The sequence below is a fragment of the Echinops telfairi genome, unplaced genomic scaffold, assembly GCF_000313985.2.
Source record: "Echinops telfairi isolate 266 unplaced genomic scaffold, ASM31398v2 ScPeMD7_7425;HRSCAF=8463, whole genome shotgun sequence".
NCBI lineage: Eukaryota > Metazoa > Chordata > Mammalia > Afrosoricida > Tenrecidae > Echinops > Echinops telfairi.
The window spans coordinates 2,245,325-2,259,888 of record NW_022111325.1 but is presented as its reverse complement, the minus strand read 5'-3'; the positions used below and the strand labels follow the sequence as shown (position 1 = coordinate 2,259,888).

The 14,564-nt window shown below is 38.2% G+C and overlaps 1 protein-coding gene across 3 annotated transcripts in view; it reads left to right on the top strand.

Moving 5' to 3' along the window:
• The first annotated feature begins 5,757 nt into the window (after nt 1-5,757).
• ASH1L (ASH1 like histone lysine methyltransferase) overlaps nt 5,758-14,564 on the top strand; it is a 214,268-nt gene continuing 205,461 nt past the window's right edge. For all 3 annotated transcript variants that reach the window (XM_004714678.3, XM_045298503.1, XM_045298502.1), the window contains exon 1: nt 5,758-6,270. In XM_004714678.3, the coding sequence (XP_004714735.1) occupies nt 5,851-6,270 (420 nt within the window). In that variant the 5' untranslated portion in view covers nt 5,758-5,850. The remainder of the gene's footprint in view (nt 6,271-14,564) is intronic.

Genomic DNA, 14,564 nt, shown 5'->3' with positions numbered 1-14,564 from the left:
TTTCTATTGTCCATCCTCCAGGAGGAGGTTGTATGTAGATCCTTTTGATTGGTTCCCCCTTTCGACCCTACCCTCTCCACCCTCCCGGTATCTCCACTCTCACTACTGGTCCTGAAGGGATCATCCGCCCTGGATTCCCTGTGTTTCCAGTTTCTATTTGTACCAGTGCATATCCTCTGAATTAGCCAGAGTTGTAAGGTAGAATTGGGATCATGATGGTGGGGTTGGGGGTGGGGGAGCATTTAGGAAGTAGAGGAAAGTTGTGTGTTTCATCCTTGCTACATTGCACCCTGACTGGTCTTCTCCGCAACAACCCTTCTGTAAGGGGATGTCCAGTTGCCTACAGATGGGTTTTGGGTCCTCATCCCGTACTCTCCCCTCATTAACAATGATATGATTTTTTGTTCTTTGATTCCTGATACCTGATCCCATAGACACATTGTGATCGCACAGGCTGGTGTGCTTCTTCCTATGTGGGCTTTGTTGCTTCTGAGCTAGATGGCTGCTTGTTTACCTTCAAGCCTTTAAGACCCCAGACGCTGTATCTTTTGATAGCCAGGCACCATCAGCTTTCATCACATTTGCTTATGTTCCCATTTGTCTTCAGCAATCGTATGGGGAGGTGAGCACACAATGATATGATATTTTGGTCTTTGGTGCCTGATAACCGATCCCTTCCGCACCTCGTGATCACGCAGGCTGATGTGCTTCTTCCATGTGGGCTTTGTTGCTTCTGAGCTAGATGGCTGCTTGTTTACCTTCAAGCCTTTAAGACCCCAGACGCTGTATCTTTTGATAGCCAGGCACCATCAGTTTTCTTCACCACATTTGCTTATGTACCCACTTTGTCTTCAACGATCGTGTTGGGAAGGTGAGCATCATGGAATGCCAGTTTAATAGAACAAAGTATTCTTGCATTGAGGGAGTACTTGGGTAGAGACCCAATGTCCATCTGCTACCTTAATACTAAACCTATACATACTTGCACATAGATCTATTTCCACATCCTCATATATAAAAATATTTACATATGTACATGCCTTTATTTAGACCTCTACATATGCCCTTTGTTCCCTAGATCTTTCTTCTATTTCTTTTGACTTACCTCTGTCCCCACTATCATGTTCAGCCTTCATTTGGGTTTCAGTAATTCCTCTTGGTTACTTTACCCTTGGTCATGCCCTACCAGGCCTCAGACACCCTCCTCACCACAGATGTGGATCACTTGTTGTTTCCTTGTCCCTGGGTTTGTTAGCACCTCTTCCTTTCCTTCCACCTCTCCCTCTCCCATGTTCCCCCGGAACTGTCAGTCCGGTTGTTTTCTCCTCCAGATTGTTCATCTAGCCTATCTTATTTAGACAGACCTGTGGAGATAATAACATGCACAAAAACAAGACAGAGCAAAACCAAGCAGCAAAAGAAAACAAAAAACAAACAAAATACCACCACCATCACCAAGCCAATGACAAAAAACAACAACAAAACAAAACAGCAAGAAAGAAAAGCTAGTTCAAGGGACTGTTTGTTGGCCTTTAGGAGTGTTTTCCACTTGAGTCTGATGGAGGCACCAACCCCTGGCCCCCAGAGTCTAATTTTGTTATACCCTGGGGACTTCATTGCTCTGTTCCTCTTGCTGTTCTGTTCCACTCCGTTAGTGTTTTGCCTCAGTGTGGTGGGATCAGATCGGGCAGAATTCCCACACTGTTTGTCTCCAGTGTTGTCCCCTGTAGGGCTATGGGTCACTGAGGGATGTCGTGTCTCAGGCCGGCCGTCCATATGGTATTCTATGTGGATTGGCTGCTCTGAGCAGGAATATCATCCTCCAGGCTTGGTGGACTATGATATGTTCCTTTCTCTCTTCCTTCCCCTTCACTTGCTCCTGTGTGTTCTGATCAGACATGCCCCTCTCCTGGAGCTGCAGATTCAGTGCTGTCCTCTGAAATAAATTCTTCTGGGGGGAGGGGCAGGTAGTTGGGATTCACCCCACAGACCTCTCCACTGGTTCCCTACTCCATGCTGGCATGTTGCATTCACATCTTGGAGCTCTGGGTTGAAGTCTGGTCCCTCTTTCCCCTTGGAGATATAAACAATACCCTCCCCTTGGGTGGGTTAGTGCCCTGTGCCCCCGCTATGAAACTCCTACTTCTGTGAAGCTTGTACTTGTAATTATAGGTGGGCCCCAGTTGTTGTTTGGCACATCGTAATGTTAGTAATAATGTACTACATACAGTGTTACAGTATATAATTTGCGGATTAGCATTTTCATGTCAAACCCTAAAGACAAAGATTGGGATTATGACGATATTGATAATAAAAGACAAAGAAAACTGAAGAAAAGGAAATAGACCGCATTGACTTACATCAGAATCATCTGAATAGAACACTATCATAAGATGAGCACTACCGTACGAGGGATGTCAAAAAGTTTTATGGAAAATTCCATTATCTTTTTTCAATCTTTTTTTGCTTTGAGTTAAGTGGTGAGTTTACATTTCAGATAATCATTTTGTATTCAGCAGTTTAACTTGCCAACCTTCCAGTAGCGTGTGCTTTATCCCCTCCTTTTATCTCTCTTCTTGATCCTTCAGAATATTATCTTCCTCTGCATGCTATTTAACTCCTGTTTACCCTCTAGCCCAGTGGTTCTCAACCTTTCTAATGCCGTGACCCTTTAATACAGTTCCTCATGTTGTGGTGACCCCCCAACCATAAAATTATTTTTGTTGCTACTTCATAACTGTAATTTTGCTACTGTTATGAATCAGGTGACCCCTGTGATAGGGTCATTCAATTCCCAAAGGGGTCACGACCCATAGGTTGAGAACTGCTGCCCTAGACTGTAGGTTCCCAGACTTACTTGGTTTCTTGTTTCCCTTTCAGAAGAAAAAAAAAATTACTCAGCCCCCTCCTGGCAATTAAAAATATCTGTACTGTATCCTATAATCCAGTATAAAGGGTAGGTATCTGCTTTTGAAACCCCCTTCAATGGTTCTAGTGTCTCTCCAGAAGGCAGGGTTGCCCACTTTGGGAAAACACTACCCTATTCAATGTCGTTGTAGCACCCTCTACCACCACCACCACCACCCCCCACCCCCCCACCCCGACACCCCCGATTTTCCTTTCCCTCCCACGGCAGGTAACTTTCAAATTCCGTTTCTTTTAGTATGACAAAGAAGGGGAGAAAAATGCCTGTCTTTCAGCTTCCCCGGAATTGCTCTAGCCACTCTTTGGAGCTGATGCTGGAACTGGGGCTGGTAGTACATTTTGCCATCTCCACCTTCTCTCCCATGTGTGATGATGTACCTATGGACCTGTATCCCCTTCAGGCCCCAGGGCGCACTGGGAAAGCTCCCTCCTTTTTGCCTTACAGCATTGTGTGATGGTCCAGTCAAGCTCCTTTCACTTTGGGAGCATACACACTGCCCCAGGGATGGGTGCAACCATCCTTTCAGTGGACTACATTGAATCCTGAATATTTCTCCATTCACTTGGCAGGTGTGGGAAACAAGTTGCCTCACCCCTCTCACAAGAGCTCCAGGAACTGTTCCTCCATGTGGGATGGGCTGTAAACTCATGGTTGGCCAGCTGAGTTCCTGCTCTTCTTGAACTCTTTGTGTGGGTTCCACCCTCAGATTTTCTTGGTGTTCAACTAACTTACTTGTTCATTCCTCAGAGATTTTGATTTTTAGGTTTTTCCTCTGGAACTGTTTTATCCATCCTTATTGAATAGGAGTCGTTTAGTGTGTGTATCTACAGTGTCATCTTTTACTAGACATCACTATTTTATTTCATTTTTCCACAGACTTTTTGAAGCCCTGGTTGTACAATGGCTAAGTGCTCAGGTACAACACATAAGGTTAGCAGGATGAAGCCCTGGTGGCATAGTGGTTAGGAGGAGGGCTGTAAACTGCAAGGCCAGTAGTGCAAACTACCAGCTGCTCTGTGGGAGGAAGGTGGTGAGCCTTTCTAACTTCGAGAAAGAGTTACAGTCTTGGGAACCCACAGGGGCAGTTCTATCCTATCCTGTAGGGTCACTGTAAATCAGAATCTCCTACATGGCAGTGAGGTTGTGAATAAACCTTATGATCTCTAAAGACTGCAGCAGAGGAAACCTTATGGCAACTCAACAACACATCATCTTGAGCATGTAGCCAACAAATATGGATCAAGAAAACAGACAAGCAAAAATACATCACTAGTTCAACATCAGACACAAATAGGTATTCAGCAAGAAATCAGATCATTGCAAGTTTTAGATGTAGGTCTGAAAATATAGGTACACAGTCTGTTATTTACAACTCTTGTTGCTGTAAGTGTATTTTGGCATATACAAATGTAATGCAGATTGGGTGAATGCCTACTGTGGAGGTTGAGTAATACTCAAACACATTAATACCTTTCCATTGAAATGTATAAGCATTTACAGAAATTATGATAATTAGCCTAAAGTGGCTCTAGATCAAGTCACGGATTGCCATTAGTGAATTCTGACAAACCTACTTTTCCACAGAGTTTTTTGAACTTGGGAGCTTGGAACTCATCAGAGAATTTTGAAACCTTTATAGGGAAGGAAAGCATGTAGCACAGAAACAGAAATGAGCATGATTTATTTGGGACTGTAAAGAAAACTAATTAATTAAACCATGGTAACTGTGTGTTATGAAATATGGACAAACAGCTTTGAATAGATGAATAAAGTCAGATTATGAAAAACCTTGAATGCCATTGTGAAGTCTTACAATGTGAAGGTGTCAGACAGAAGTATTGTCAGAGGGAGAGTGAAAGTGGTGTAAATATGAAATTGAAAGACTGCAATTTTTCCATATTTAGTAGCCCCCTCATATTTGTTGGGTAGCATCTTAAAATTGTAATTATGAAAACAATTTATTTTGTTGTTCCAGTCATTGAGCTATACACTTTATTTACACTCCTTATTAGAATTTGTTGCAAAGAAAAGTTGGAAGTCACCTAGTTTAAACTATAAAATAGTCTGCTTCAAATACAGAATTTTTTTTTCAAATACTTGCCCTGGATCTTGAGTGATATATATATATTTGAAATAAAGAATGCAAATCATCAAGAATGAAAATTGGTTTTGTTTATTCACAAGTTATAACAATTTTAATTAAAGAATCATTTGTATAATTATTTGTCTTTCTCATTAGAGTATAAGCATCGTAAGTTTTAGAAACTGGGTATGTTTTGGTCAGTAGTTTGTTTCCAGGGTGAAAACAATGCCTGGTACATAATACGAGCTTGGAAGTATCTTGGGATGAATGAATAAAGTAGTGCAGTCATAGGTGAACTGTATTCTAGCAGCAGATATAATTCTAAAATACATTGCCCTTGAAATGAAAAAGTGCTAAACTGTGTGAGGTTATTTTTATCTTAGGCTACATTTGCTTAGCCACCAGTTTTGGAAGCTTCTTGTTTGAATTATAATAATGATATTTAAACTTTGATTTGTATAATACCACTATAGTTTTTTCATGATATTTATAGATTGGAAACTTATTTTAAATGTGTTTGCATTTATGATTTTATATGAGTATGTGTATATACATACCCATACTATTAAACTATATTTTTAACTAAATGAATTTAAACTCATTTTGAACTATACTTTGTTTTAAATGTGACATTTGGTTGTTCTGGATAGCCTTATCCTCCCCCACACACATATTCATTATTTATACTAATCAGTAGTTGCTTCTATTCTGATAAATTTTTGTTATGGTCTATTCTGCAGAGAAAGAGATGCTGGTTGCAAGTCTTGGAGATCTCTGTTTTTTATGGAACATAGTTCTATAAAATTTCCACAAGATTCCTTGGCAATAACATACACTTGTGATGGACCCTAGAAATACTGCTATGTTAGGATTGGGTTCTGATTCCGAAGGATTTTCAAGAAAGAGTCCCTCTGCCATCAACACTGGCACACTGGTCAGCAAGAGAGAAGTAGAGCTAGAGAACACCACAAAGGAGGAAGAGGACCATCGCAAGTGGAATCGGGAAAGAAACATTGAGACAGGGAAAGATGATGGTTTGACTGATGCACAGCAACAGTTTTCAGTAAAAGAAACAAACTTTTCAGAGGGAAATTTAAAATTAAAAATTGGCCTACAGGCCAAAAGAACTAAGAAACCTCCAAAGAACTTGGAGAATTATGTATGTCGACCTGCTATAAAAACAACTATCAAGCACCCACGGAAAGCACTTAAAAGCGGGAAGATGACAGATGAAAAGAATGAACACTGTACTTCAAAACGGGTAAGTAGAATTCCAGTCATTGACAATACTTGGATTTTCTATTAATTTAAATCTAACCTATATATATACTCCAGGAAGTTTGAGTTTAATCTTTCTATGTTACCCCTAAATATCCTGCCTTGTGACCATAAAAGATGATTTGTGTCATATCAGAGGTGTGAGTGTTACCAGGACCACACATATATTTGTGAAATTATGGCAAATACTGTGAATGGAGTAAACCTACATTGCACTCTTCATGTAGTGTGGTGGAAAGAACATTAGCTTTGTAGTTAGGAAACGTAGATTCAAATCTTGCCTTCCTATTAACAATGATTTTGGACAAATTAACAGACAGCATTGCAGCTCAAAGGTATTGGCTATCATACCACTTAGACATTCCAGAATGCCAAGCAGCATATCTTGAACATTTGTTCAAAACAAAGCAAACTCTCTGCCATTGAACCAGTGATGACTCACAGCACCCTGTGGGTTTCTAAGACGGTAAGTGGTTACAGAGTAGTAAGCTCAGGCTTTCTGCAGCAGAGCTGCTGGTGGTTTCAAACTGCTGACCATGCGATGCCAATCGAAATCCAATGCATAACCACTGCACCACCAGAGATCCTGTAACGTATGTTGAAAGGTGTTAAATTAATTATCTTACTCAGCACTAATCTCTCCCCCCCCCCATAAGTTAAGTTAATATGTTTAAAATGCCTTGTAAACTATTCAGTGTCAAAAAAACTCAAAGCTATTCGGACTCATAAGACCCTACAGGATAGGGTAGAGCTAGCTGTCTTTATGAATTTCCAAGAGTGGAACTGTTTGTGGGAGTAGAACGCAGAGCAACTGGTGCTTCCAGACTGATTTGAGGTTGGCTGCCCAATGTGTCACCAGCATCACTGTTTTGTAAAAATATAAAGTATGTTTTTGACCATATGTTGACCACATGTTTAAGTCACTCTAAACCAAAACCAAACTGCTGTTGAGCTAACTACCAATTCTTAGTGACCCCATAGGACCAAACACAAGTGCCCGTAGGGTTTCCAGTTCTACAATCTTCACAAGGACAGATTACCATATCTTTGTCCTACTGTCACTCTACAACAACTAACGTCAGCATGTAGATTTAAACAGTATGTATACTTAAGTACAACACAGCTAGACAGAAAGAGTGGGCTTAATATTTTGGCTAAACTTTTCAAATAGTTTTAACTTTTTTGAAAAAATGATTTTTTTCACAGCTGGCTTTTCTGTTTTTATCTTTTTATTGTGAATTAACTAGGGATTTCCATTTCATATAATCAATTTTATATTAAACTATCAAATCCCCCAGTAATTTTCTCTTAGTGTTGTACTTCCCTGCCCCCACTTATCATCTTCTTGTTGAGTATTTCCTTGCCCAAATTAATGCTCATTTACCCATTAGCCTATTGCTTCCTTTTCTCGCCCTCCTTTTTTGGTTGCTTTTTCCTGAATGTCAAATTCATGTGCATTTTGCATGCTACCAGGAAGCATAATGATAATAGGTGCTTTGTTCTCCAGATTTCTATGACATCTAGAATGTTTTAATTCTGTATAAGATCATAGAAACCTAAGATAACCTGAAATATTTTGTTGATAAATTCCATTTTGAATGGGTTAATAGATTATAAATAAAACAATAATAGGGGGTTTGTCTCCATTCTTAAAAAACAAACAAACTTGGATGGATCTTAGTTGTTTAAATATGTTTAGCCTTGTTTCCCTCAACTCTGGGATGCTAATACTTGCTCCATCTGACCTAAAAGTTTTTATAATGTTGATTGAGAGGATTTTTAATCTAGGCTTTTAACTTTAAACAGGTTTTTGGTTTTTTTTGAGCAGCTAACTTATAAAGGGCTCCAGGATGATTGTCTTTAGTAATCTTTCTAAGGTGGGCTTTAAATAGGCAATGCTAAAGGATGGTGTTTTATACCCAAAGATTTCACCAATCGGTGCTTGCTTTCACTCGATATGAGTTTATATCCTGCAGATCTTTGTAGTAGAATGCAATATGTGGGTTCTGAGAAAAGGTACCTGTATATTTACAAAAGTTGCTTTTTGTTAAGTTATTGTTAGGTGCTTTCAAGTCGGTTCCGACTCACAGTGACCCTATGTACAACAGAAACTACCTGGTTTTCTGCCATTCCACAGGCATGACATGTTTGAGCTCACTGCTGCAGCCACTGTGTCAATCGGTCTTGTTGAGGACCTTCCTCTTTTTTTCTAAACGGTGACAAACCTAGTCATGATTTATTTGACACCTAAATTTTCAGTCTCTGTCAAACAACATAGGAAGTTCCCAGCACAGGGTAAGAGAAAAAGACACAATTCTGTTCTCTTGGAGTTTGGGTGGTGGTTGTTAGTTCAAGGAGTCAGCCCTTTTCTCCTCTGAAAGAACAATTTCCTTTCACATTTGTTTGTATTCCACTTCTAATCTTTACATAGACTTTGGAGGAGGTCGTGGGGCAGCACCTGCAGGTCTAAATCGGGGTGGGGGTTCGATCCTCACGGGTTCCTGACCATCTTGCTGTGAATGACACAGCTCACACCGTCATGCAGCTTCAGGTACTTCTTGGGAAGCACGTATGTGTCGAAGACACTCGCTTCGGAAATGTCTCTGACGGCTGTGGCCTCCGCTATGTTTCCTATGACGAACTTTTTTTTAATTTAGGACTCTCCTCTTTTTTTGTTGCCCCTCCACCCGATCAAGCATAATGTATACGATAATAATGTGCACATGCTGTAAGATTTTTTTGCAAACCAGGAAACTCTCTTATAGTTTGACTTCTTTTGTGTAAATGGTTGCCTTATGTGCAATAATCATAATAATAATAAAGGTGCTAATAAATTACTCTTTATACCAGGTTTTGGAAAGAGAGAATGCGAAATTAGGTATAATTTCTCTGAAATTTTTTGCCCCACCTTTGGTCTATCTTTGGTTTTTATCAATTCTCAATGTGGTGTGTGGTATTTTCCAAGAAAAAGAAAATATATAGATAAGTTACATATATTCAGGTTTGTTTTCTATTGTTAAGAAACTGTTATTCTGCTTTTAATAAAATATGCAAACTTTATAATATGTTATTGTAAATTTGTCATTTATTTTAAAATGTCAAACATTTTATTATGAGAGATTTGGAAGCTCTAATTATTTTTTAAGGTAGTATGATTGTCAGGTTTGTTCAGTTGTCATTTTTCTGGTAAATAGAAATCTAGAGGAACATCTCTTTATGTTGAAGATGAAAGGTTTTTAAAAATATATGTTTAATGTGGCTGCTATCAGTCTATTTTAATTGGAAAATAGGATCTTGTTTTAGAATCAACTTTGAATTGGCACAAGAATGGAATTTTATGGTTATAGTGAGTATTCTTTGGGAAGAACTGCTTTCTGCCAGTGCTTCAGCACTTCCAGAGGAGCAAATAAAACCATGAATAGAGAAAGTCTAGTTTATATCTGAAAGACTAGTTGCTCTTGTGAGGTTTTCAGATATCTCTCTTCCCTTGAACTTGCTATCCAAATAAATTTACTTAGCAAAGGATAAGTAAAACCTGAAAAACTGTTAAAAAAATGTATAAGGGTATAAATAGCGAACCAGCAAATTTTGTATTACTTTAATTAGGTAATAGTATGTCCATAATTTAAAATTTTAAAGGTAAAACTTTATTATTATTATTATCCCTTCCCCCCCAAAAAGTTTGGAAAGACCCTGTAAATACAATGGATGTTAGATTATCTTACAGCATCTAATTAAGCAAAACAATAATTTCTCAACCAAAATAAAGAATATTATATACGGTGAAACCTGTGAGAGCCAGAACTCATCTAGATTGCTTTGATTTTCCAGGTCTAGCTAGTTTTTCCAGATTTTAACAGGGTTTTACCAATTTTTTATTGCTGTTAGTGGAAAAAAATTGCATGTTCTTTCTCTTGTTTGTTTTCTGCCTTATACAGGTTTGTCTTTACTGGAAAATAATAGCAAATTTAAATCCAAATCTTCAGAACCAAAGTTGTTACAAAGAAACTTCCAGGAGACCAACATTAGTGTCTTTGATATATTCTAAAAGTGTATTATGCATATAAAAGCAAATGTAATTACTCCCTCAGTATCATCTGGGTGATTAGAACTCCCTATGGAGACCAAAATTCATGGATGCACAAGTCCTTCATATAAAATGGTATAGGACTTGCTTATAACCTGCACATATTCTACCATATAGTTTATTTTTTATTAGTTGGGGTTTAACATAGATATTATTCCATATTTCAGTCTACCATACACTTTAAATCTTTTTTTAATCATTTTATTGAGAGGCTCTTGCAAATCTTATGGCAATCCATCATTCAGTTGTATTAAGCACACTTGGACATATGTTGCTGTCAACATTTCCAAAAACATTTTCTACTTGAGCTCTTGGTATCAGTTCCTGGAAAGTCTTGGAAAAGCCCTATGTTGTAGTTACAGTCGGCCCTGTAGTGTCACTAGGAGCCCATGTGGGGTGGGTACTGGATTACTTATTGGGCTACTAACTTCAAGGTCAGAAGTTTGAAACTACCTCCTTGGGAGAAAAACGAGACAGCCTAGAAAGAACAGTTCTTCTCTGTCCTGTAATATTGCTATGAGTTAGAAATCAACTTGACAGCAGTGGGGGTTACACTGCAAAAAAATTTTTTCCTGTGGAAATTTGGGTTTGGCTGTGTTACAACTCCATGTGATGTCTGTACCATTTCATGTGTTGTCAGAATGGTACATTCATTCTTCTGCAGAAATATTTTAGAAAATGGAAGTGGAGGTTAGAAGTCATAATATTTATGTATATTTATCACACACTCATTTAAAAAGAGGTAAGGCAGTGGTTGGTACATTCCTTTCCAGCATTTAAAGAAAATTCCAGCGTTGGAATGAGTAGCATAAAGAGTTACATTTGAGTATTGATTTTGTTTACTGAGCCAAAATGTTTTCTTTTGTGACAAATTCAAAACAACAAACTAGATGTTTCCTATAGCAGGTGATGAAAACTGAAACCTGTATGAGCTTAAAGACGGGCGTGGGGAATATTTCACTGCCAATTTTTTACTGATTGGATGCCCGGTGGTACAGTGGATAAGTGCTTGTCTGCTAACCAAAAGGTTGGCAGATGTGGCAGTCAGGTTTCTTAAACATTTAGTCTTCGAAACCATCGGGTGGTTCTGCACTGTCCTGTAGGGTGCCTATGACTCAGAATTGACTTGCTGGCCATGGGTATGCTTGGTTTTGGCATATGCTGATTTTTGTTATTATTTGATACTGGCTTTTAAAAAAATAATTTTATTGATATATCTTCCACAATCCATTATATCTCTTCACGTACAATTATCAATTCTGTTCTGATTTTAAATCAGATCAGATACCATTGAAATTTGATTCTTTGTTGGGTAACATTTTTCACTGAATGATTTAATGTAATTTTAGCATGGAAAATGGATTTAGTGGATATAATAAAATCTAAACAAAATTTTCATCCGTGATTTTAGTTTCTCTTCTCCTCCCCCAAAAGTTTCTATTTAGAAAAGAAATGCCCATGCAGACTTAATGGATTGTTCAATAAACAGTTCATTGGAAACATAATTCGTAATTTCATTGAAGTAATTTTTTTTAAGTGGGAAGTTATTAAAGCACACATGTATTTAACTATTAAGTATTAAGGCTGTTTGGACTGATATTTTAGGGAAGCTTAACACTACAGGATTAATGTGCTTTCCTAAATAAAATGTAAGGAAGAATAATATGGTGCCTCAGGTCTTCCTCGGTATGGATAATTTGCCTAGCAAATTTTAAAGTGCTACAAATTAATTTCCGTTATTTTGAAATGGAATTGTGTAGGAGAAAATTGATTTGATATAATCTAGAATTTTAGTGTTTCTTTTTAGGTATTTCTGTTAAATAACAATAGGATTTTAGATTTTCTGGATATTGTAGTTTCTTTACATTGTAATCTGGGTTAGGCCAGTTTTAGATTAAATATATGCATATATATTTAAATGAAATAATTTGAATATAATAAAATCTACCCTTTTAAAATGTGCAATTCATTGGCTTAAGTGCCTATCCTGTGCAATAAACTGGTAATTAATTATAGGGGAATGACAAAAGCACCATAGTAAAGATATGTACCAAGTACGTATGGAACAACAGACTCATGAGGAAGTGGTGAGAGGAGCACCCAAGGAGAGGTTTACACAGGAACTCATTTAAAATTAGGGAATAACAGTTTTCAAATTATTTGCTGAGATGAGAAAAGCATTGGAGCAAAGTAAACAATATAAGAGGCAAAGACACTTAGAATGACTTCCAGCTATAGGATGGATGTTTCTCAAATGGCGAGAGTATTGTCAGTTATGCTATAATAAGAGTTAGACAGGCCTTAATATAGGAGGGTAGTAGAATGTACAGAGTGGAGAAGAGGATAACTTTTATAATGCAACCAAGAAATGGTCTTTTTTCCCCTCGGTCTTTGACTGGGTGTAGTCTTATCTTGTTATTACTGTTTGTTTTAGTGGTAAATAAAATGTTTGAGGGCAAGGTCTGTACGTGTAAAACTTATACCACCAGCACCAGAATGGTATATACAAATATTTGAAGTTTTACAGGCTTTGCTGTATAATTGAGCTCTTAAAACTTTGGGAACCAATGGTTCAATTTTTGTCTATTTATTCTTTCTTGGCAGATCGCGGGTTGAAATTTTCCTGTGTATGTGTTTTAAATATGGTTGTATATTTAGTTGCTTTTAGCACTGTAGTATTTTAAAATACATACATACCACATCTATTTTTCAGAGTTTTAAAATTTTATAGTCTAACTTTTTAACAAAAGAAGCCCTGCCTGCATTCTGATGAAAAGCCCACTTGTTAACCAAAAGGTCTGAGTTGGAACCCACCAGCCACATGGGAGAAAGCTGTGGCTGTCTGCTTCCGTACAAATTATAGACTTGAAAGCCTTATGGGGTAGTTCTACATGATCCCACTGGATTGTTCTGTTGTGGTTTTGGTTTGGTTTTTTTTAATTTGGTTTTAATTTATCATAGTTTTAGAGTAGCTTTTCTTACAGCAGGAGATTTTTGAAGTTAGAGTTACCTTTTTTGAGAAAGTTTCACTTTAAATTTTGGGATTATTTAGTGGTGTAAATTGGAGCCCTGTCACTTCTAATTTTAAAGTTAAATCTTAACAAAGAATAAATACCTAAAATTTTATATTTTCCTTTACAAATCTGGACATAGTTAATAATGAGTTACCTTGGTTTTCATGTGGAAGTGAAAGCCAAAGGGGCATGGTATTGGGATAAATTAGTTCTTAAGGACACAGAATTGCAACAGCAGGTGGCATTAGAGATTAGGTTTAAGGAAGAGGTGTGAGGATTTAACTCTTAAAGGGGGCAAGGAAGAAATGGACTAAGGGGACAGCTTGTAAACTTCAGTACGACCCATGAAATGCTGGTTTCTTCAAAGATTACCGTATGTAATGTGGGCATAGTTTTTCCTTTAAATCATTTTATTGGGGGCTTGTACAACTCTTAGCACAATCCATCCATCCATTGTGTCAAGCACATTTGTACATTTGTTGCCATCATAATTCTCAAAACATTTTCTTTCTACTTGAGCCCTTGGTATCAGCTCCTCATTTCCCCCCTTCCCCTACCCTCCCTCTCTCATGAACCCTTGAAAATTTATAAATTATTATTTTGCAAGTGTAGTCTTACACTGTCTGACATCTACCTTCACCCAGTTTTCTGTTGTCTGCCCCCCAGGGAGGGAGTTATATGTAGATCCTTGTGATTGGTTACCCCTCCATGCCCCACCTTCCCCTTCCCCTTCCCCTCCTGGTATCAATACTCTCATGATTGGTCCTGAGGGGGTTATCTGTCCTGGATTCCCTGTGTTTCCAGTTGTTAGCCGTACCAGTGTACATCCTCTGGTCTAGCCAGATTTGTAAGGTAGATTTGGGATCATGGATAGTGGGGGATAGGACAACTTTAAAGAATTAGAGGAAAGTTGTGTGTTTCATCGGTGCTATACTGCACCCTTACTGGCTCGTCTCCTCACCGCGATCCTTCTGTAAGGGGATGTCCAGTTGCCTACAGATGGGCTTTGGGTCTCCACTCAGCACTTCCCCTCATTTACAATGATAGGATTTTTTGTTCTAGGTTTTTGATGCCTGATACCTGATCCTATTGACACCTCGTGATCACACAGGCTGGTGTACTTCTTCCATGTGGGCTTTGTTGCTTCTGAGCTAGATGGCTACTTGTTTATCTTCA